Source organism: Chenopodium quinoa, unplaced genomic scaffold (assembly GCF_001683475.1).
Source record: "Chenopodium quinoa cultivar QQ74 unplaced genomic scaffold, ASM168347v1, whole genome shotgun sequence".
Taxonomy (NCBI): Eukaryota; Viridiplantae; Streptophyta; class Magnoliopsida; order Caryophyllales; family Amaranthaceae; genus Chenopodium; species Chenopodium quinoa.
The window spans coordinates 1,591,204-1,598,592 of NW_018743014.1; the positions used below are offsets into that span (position 1 = coordinate 1,591,204).

General features: G+C 31.2%; 1 protein-coding gene across 1 annotated transcript; it reads left to right on the top strand.

Moving 5' to 3' along the window:
• Nucleotides 1-2,327: 2,327 nt before the first annotated feature.
• On the top strand, nucleotides 2,328-5,782 carry LOC110729883 (protein IQ-DOMAIN 14-like). Its single transcript, XM_021909668.1, has 3 exons — nucleotides 2,328-3,833; nucleotides 4,713-4,919; nucleotides 5,014-5,782. The coding sequence occupies exons 1-3, from the start codon at nucleotides 3,417-3,419 to the stop codon at nucleotides 5,617-5,619; spliced, it is 1,230 nt and encodes a 409-aa protein (XP_021765360.1). The 5' UTR covers nucleotides 2,328-3,416; the 3' UTR covers nucleotides 5,620-5,782.
• Nucleotides 5,783-7,389: the final 1,607 nt, after the last annotated feature.

Sequence of the window (7,389 nt, forward strand, 5' to 3'; positions counted from 1 at the left end):
GATTCACTCTTAGCCATGCCTAAATACCCCCGACCCTCTCCCGCGCATTGACCTCTTACAAGTCGTTCCTTAGCTCTAAAGTTTCCTTGGTCCAAACGCAACTACAGAAGCCTGCTTGAGAATAATATTTGATGAAATATAACCAGTTATATTCATCATGGTATGGTTTCATCACTATACAAAATTAGGGAATTTTGAAATGTATAAACAAATCACGTAACAACATACAAAGTATGATTGATTTTCTCATTCGAGTTGTTCGTTTGTTCCATATAAGGTACGGAGTATATTATCAATGGTTTTTGTATCTTATAATTAGAGACAACCTTAACTGACTATATGATTTGGGTTATAAAATTAGGAACACATGCAATTGAATTGTTCATGGGGTTGTCAAAGAGTAGAAAATTTTTAGGTCACATTTTTTCCCAGCGTCTTCCAAGTCCTTTAAAAATATAATTAAGTACAAATATTCCTACTTAATTACTTTGTTGTATAAAAAAAAACTACTTAATTGTAATCCAGGTGTTTTTCTTTAAAAAGATTGTTGGGTGGGGTACATTGCTCTATAAAGCAAAATAAATAAATAAATAAATAAATAAATAAATAAATAAATAAATAGAAAAAGAGAGGTGAAATTTAGCTGCAGATTATGATTGGTTGAATAACACTTTTTTTGAAATTGATAAAGGGAGGTAAAGTTTTTGATTCGTCTAATTTTATTTTTGCTCTAACTTTTTAGGCGTAAAATAAACTCCGTAATACTCAAAAATAACTTTTCTCTTTAATTTTTTTTTTGTCCTCAATTACTTGCTTTTCATTACCTTAATTTACTACTCGTAGAACTTTACTTTATTATCTGACCATTCTTTTTGTCATCTAATGCACTCTTTCACAAGGCATTTGTCAGATTAAAAGCAAATCTTAAAAGAAAAAGTGAAAAAAGGAAAGTAATTAGCTAAAACACAGTTGTTTTAATTTGTTGTCAGGAAAAAAATAATTTAAAAAGTAGAAAGAGGAAATAATTATTTTGTTTCTTTTCATTTGAAATCACTAGTGTTAAAAGATTAAATTATTTATATTTTGTTTTATTATTTCATATGCAAGGGGCAAATTTATTGATTTGCATGAAATGTTTTCTTAACGAGTATAAATTCTTCTCCTCATATTAAATTTTGATATACTCTTTTGGGTATCCAAACGAGATATGTATATCAAAACTATCAACTACGTTAATGATAAAATTTGTATATCGATGAACATGAGATTTACGCTTTGTTTGGATAGAAAACAAGGAATGAAAGGAAGGGGAGGGATAGAAGAGGAAATGAAGAGAGAAGAAAGGGAGGGGGAGGTGAGCTCCATTTTCCCTCCAAATCTCTCCAATTTTAGAAAGATTATGCGTATTAAATTGGAGAGATTATGCTTATTAAAGAGAGAGGGAACTCCCTCTCCTTTACATTCCTTCCCCCCAATCCTTTATCCAAATAAGAGAGTTTGTCCCCCTCCTTTTCTCTTTCTTTCTTTTTCTTTCATTTCCTTCTATCCAAACAAAATGTTAATTTTAAATTTTTAAGTGAAACAGTTAGTGATAGATACAAATTCTTTACTTTTAAATTTTAAGTAATGTTAATGCAATATAAGTTTACAAATCACGTCACATTACCACCAAAATACATCATAGACAGTGTCTAGTGAGCGTAATTTTCATCTTTTAGGAAGTAAGATATGTTAGACCTTAGATGTTTTCCAACATTCTTTTCCTGTGATAGACAAATATATATGCATCTAAACCAATCGGACTACTTATTAAGGTTACAAAACACCAACACAAGATCAAATTTACCAAAAGAAAAACACTCTTTACCATTGCTGATATACGGTTAGTTGATCACAATATTAAACCTAATCATAAGATATTACTCATCATAACCCAGCTTTATAAAACCATATGAATTCATATATAGTACCATTTGTATTTAATTTTTGTTAGAAGAATTGCTATGTTGCCGAGATAAATTCAAATAAGTGGAAAATCAGATGAATAAAACGCACCCTTAATTTCAATATACTGATACTATCACTTCTTTATTGTTCGATTCAATAAATCAAACTTTATTGTTTGTTGATGATTAACGGATCAAAACTACTCTTGTTACTAATACTTATAGATCTAAACTACTCTTTCGGTCTACTGACACAGTCAACTTTGCACACATGCCGATATACTAGTTTGATCTTATTTTTATATAATTTAAGAGTAATGAAAATTATTAAATAAATTATATTATAAAACATTATATTAATACCTATGTATCAACATATTTTATGATAAAATATGTATTTATTATGTTAGTAAAAAATTATGGTCAAAGTAGATATGTGAATAGTGAAAAAAGTTAATCACAATTGGGGGCTTGCCCTTCGGCTTCACAAAAAAAAAAAAAAAAAAAAAAACCCTTAGAGAATAAAACATTAAATAACCCTCTTTTGGATGCTAATTTAGTTAGGTTCAACAATATTACGCATAATATACATCATTGCCAATTTGTTACTAATCTTTATCATTGATTTTTTTCTTAGTTGAGCATAAGAACTTGACCTTCATCTAACTCCACCAATGAAATAAATTTCAAATTTCTCCATGAGTCCATATTCCATAGTGAGTTTGGCACCGAAATATTAGGGGAAGAAGAAAATAAACCTCCAAAATAGAAATAATTGATTTAGGGGAAAAGCCGAAACGGGCATGAACACCAAATATACCCCATGCATAAATCTTTTTTTTTTTTTTATATTTTTTTTTGTAATTTTAGAAAAAATATATTTTTATTTAATTTACAAAAATCACCAAATCCTTCATCAACAATAATAAAAAAAAAAAAAAAATCACCAAATCCTTTTTGACTTTTGACTCTAATGCATCGTCACAATTTAAAAATCAAAATCTTTACAACCTTCTATTTTCCCCATAAAACAATCTCAATTTCCAATTCAAAAAAAGAGCAAACATTTTCATTTTATTATTCTTTTTTCTTCCATTATTTAAATTGAAAATAAAACCAATAATAAAAAAATATAAAAATAATAATAAAAAAAAAACCTTTGTTCTATAAATACAATCACTAGTACCACTTTGCACTGGCAAATAACCCTGTTTTATCAACTCCAAAACCCCAAAAACTTCCCAACTTCAGTGCTTGCAACATGTAAAAACTCTCTGATCCATCAATCAAATCTCAACATTTACAATTTATTTCTCACACCCATCTTTTTCCTTATTTATTTTCATTAATTAAATTTATTATCATATCTTAAAACCCATCTTTTCAAATCTTTCAAAACGCCCATTTTCTCTGTTTTTTTCCCCTGTTTTTTTTGAGCAAAAAACAGAGAAATCCCCTGTTTTTTCAAAAATGGGCAGAGCAACTCGATGGTTTAAATCCATTTTAGGAATGAAGAAGCAAAATGACAATGAAAAACCTGCTAAAAATAGTAAATATGAAGATGGGTTTGGGAAGAGAGAGAAAATAGGAATGGTGGAAAAAAGATGGAGTTTCACAAAAACAACAACAAAAGAAAGAGTGAAAGAAAAGGAGAATCAATGGTATAGAGATTATCAAATTTCTGAGACTGAAAAAGAGCAAACTAAACATGCTATTGCTGTTGCTGCTGCTACTGCTGCTGCCGCTGATGCCGCTGTTGCGGCGGCACAAGCGGCGGTTGCTGTGGTTAGATTGACGAGCCAAAACAGAGGAACTCTGTTTTCTTGTGGTGGTGGAACTGAGAGATGGGCAGCTGTTAAGATTCAAACTCTTTTTAGAGGTTATTTGGTAAGTTTTCATTTTATTTTATTTTGTCCACTTTATTTATCATTGGAATTTGAGTATTTAGCCATTTTGAATTTTTGACTTTTAGTTTTTATTTATTTATTTTATTTTATATGTGTGATTTTGGGTTTAAGATGGGTTTTTGTTTTGTGATTATAATATATAAGTTAAAAATGGTGGGTTTCTGATTTTATATTCACAGTTTTAATATGTTCATGCTTAAAAGGTTGTAATGTTGGTGGGATTTGATCTACCTACGCTAGTTGACATCCATATTGTTGTTGTAGTTAGGTTAAGAGCAAGTTGAGGAATTTTTTGGGTTATCAATTTGATTTTCATGGACAAAATGTAGAATATGAATTTTGTTAGATTTTCTATAGTACCATGGTTTTAAATTAATTTTTCAACCGTGTACTAATGAAAGCTTTAAAACTGAAGATATGATATCTAAGAATTGGTTGGAAATTGAAGAGTAAATGATTTTCACTTTCTAGAGGTGGAAAAAGGTACTTCTGGTAACTTAAAAAGATTATTTTCAAGTTACTACTTCAAGAGTGATTTGGTCAACTTTTTTTGTTAAGTTTGTTTTTGACATTGTGAGTGCATTATTTGTTTTTGAATTTGAAACTAATTACATAAGCAACAAACTAAAAATATTGTTTTGTAAGTTAGTTTTGCTTTCTAAAGTTTTGAATTTATAATTTCAACTTATGAAAATAATTACTCATGATTAAGAAACTAAATTTGATTTATGTTTGATGGATGAAATCCGATTATATTACCGAGTTTATAATTTGACTAGCGAATTGTATTAACCTGAAGCTAAATGGTTTAGATTCTATTGATGAAGGAATGTAACATTTTAATGCTGTGAATTAATAGGCCAGAAGAGCACTGAAAGCTTTAAAAGGACTAGTGAAATTACAAGCTCATGTTCGAGGCTATCTTGTTCGAAAGCGAGCTGCGGCCACTCTACATAGTATGCAAGCTCTCATAAGAGCTCAAGCCGGTGTGCGTTCTCAAAGGGCCAAGTTAGCTCTAAATCGAAGTAGTAAGGTTCCCTCGGAGTTTCGATCACGAAAATCCATGGTAAGAGTCTCGAATTGTACTCGAAAAATTGATGATCAAAATTTAATTAATTGCATCTATAATGACTAATGTGTGATGTTTCCCTACTTTCCAGGATAATAGGTTTGATGAAACGCGGTGTGATCAATTTTATAGCAAGAGACTATCAACGTCGTTTGAGCCGTACAATAATGCATATGAAGGGAGTCCGAAAATCGTTGAGATTGATACATATAAGACTAAGTCAAGGTCAAGGAGGATCAACCCTTCAATGTATGATTTTAGTGGTGAAGAAATGCAATACCCAACAATGTCTTCACCACTACCATCACATCCTTACCCGGGCCGGATTTCCATACCCGAATGTAAGAAGATCCCTCATGACTATGATTGGGGATTCTATGGCGACGAATGTAAGAGCTCAACGGCACAAAGTACACCCCGGTTTGCAAATTCGATCCGATCCAATGGTCCTCTTACCCCCACCAAGAGTGTGTGTGGGGATAGCTTCTTTAGGCCTTACTCGAACTTCCCTAGCTATATGGCAAATACACAATCGTTTCGAGCCAAGTCGAGGTCTCAGAGTGCCCCAAAACAAAGGCCGGAGGGGCGGCCTAAAACTCGTCTATCATTGGAAGATATAATGGCAGCTAGAAATAGTGTTAGTGGTGGTAGAATGCAGAGGTCTAGTTCTCAAGTTCATGATTGCTTGAACTTGTGAAACTAAATGAGGATCACTTTGTGTTTTGTTGAAAATAGTGAAGCATAGAAGTGTTTGTAGTCTTGGCTATGTTCTTCAGTAAAAATTTAGAAACACAGGGTGCTTGTATATTCTAAAGAAAATTAACTAATTACCCATGAAAATGTCTCTACTCTTTTAATCATATCAACCTTATGCAAATTCTGTCCAAATCCTCATATTTAATTTCTCAAAATAACTCAAAAAAATTGAAATTTCTTAGATAGATTTTACATTCAAGTCGTATCTATAAATGTGGTTTATTTTAGTTATTTACAGTCTTGAGTCTCTTGACAAAGATTCTCGTATGGAGCATACATTATTACTCTGTATCAATTGTGACTCTCTTCACATAAATGAAAAATAAATAAAATAATGCGATGTATTTGTGTCAATTAAAACCCCAAACCTAAGCTACCCTCCAAATGAAAAAGATCGCCTTATCATTGTACTAGATCCATGCATTATTAGTACTTGCGTAGATTCTTAAAACACAAATTCTAATATTTGTATGTGGCTGGCCATACCGTGTGGCCAACTAACATAGGGGTTACTTCGTTAGTGTAATACGGGTTACTTGATCAGTATTAAAGGGGTTACTTCGTCAATGTTATAGGGTTACTCGGCTCGGTCAGTGTTATAAGGATTACTTGGTCAGTGTTACAAGGGTTACTTGGTCGGTGTTATAGGGATTACTTTTTTCTTTTATAAGTGGCCACACGGTGATGCGGATCAAGCATCAAAAATTTTAGAATCTACATTAATTTTCTTTAGGATTTATTTTTCGTATTCGTATGATTTAGTTAAGATAATATTTATCTTTTTATAAGATATTATTAGAGATTATAGGATTTTATTTTATCTTTTAGGTTTGTTTATCCTATCAGGCAGGGGATTGTATGCCTATAAATATTTGTTTTATTAATGAGAATAGAGAATGTCTTTGAGTTTATTAAAATATGAAAATTGTAAGTTAGTTCGAGTGAATCGAATTGATTTCAAAACGTTGTTTTTCTTTCGAAAAGATCAAAATTTACGTTGCTTTTCTTATCTTTTAAGTCGAAAAGATCAAAACTTATTGAATTAGGTTTAACCCTAATTGCTAGTATCTCTTATTGTGGTTTAATCCACATCAAATTGGTATCAAGAGCCAAATGTTTAAAGAGCTTTTCAGTTCATTAAGATCTTGGTAGCCCTTTATTTTCTTCAACTTTGAACTGTTTTGAGGATCAGATTCAAGTGGCTATATCTCCTTCATTACAAAAGCTTTTTCAACAATTCTTTTTTTAAATCTGGGTATTTTTTTTTGTCTAGTATTCACATACAAAATTTCAGAATTTTTCGAGAATTTATGCTATTTAACTGGGTCAGTTTCTGCCAATGAGTCAGTTTTGAGTCGGGTTCGTGATTGATTGCTATTGACTTATCTTTGTTAATGCAATTTTGTTGTTCAATATGGGCGACCAAATTGAACCTATTATTATACTTATGGATAGAATGTTGGAAATGAATCAACAATTGCAACAATCAACACAAAAATGCCTAGAAGTTTTTGTTGAGATGCAAGAGTATGAAAGAGCAAAAGCACATGAGATGGAGGTGGTTGACTCTAATTCTATGAACAAGGTTGATAATATTTCAAATCTGGTTGTGAAAGATGAAGAAGAAACCAAGGTGCTAGATGATGAATTAGATTTAGTTTTGTCTTATTCATTAATTGATGCAACCCAAGCAATTAATCAAGATGAAAAG

Coding starts and splice junctions, on each gene's coding strand:
- LOC110729883 (XM_021909668.1), top strand. CDS start 3,417: ATGGGCAGAGCAACTCGATGGTTTAAATCCATTTTAGGAATGAAGAAG. Junction 3,834..4,712: donor CTCTTTTTAGAGGTTATTTG/GTAAGTTTTCAT, acceptor GTGAATTAATAG/GCCAGAAGAGCACTGAAAGC. Junction 4,920..5,013: donor TTCGATCACGAAAATCCATG/GTAAGAGTCTCG, acceptor CCTACTTTCCAG/GATAATAGGTTTGATGAAAC.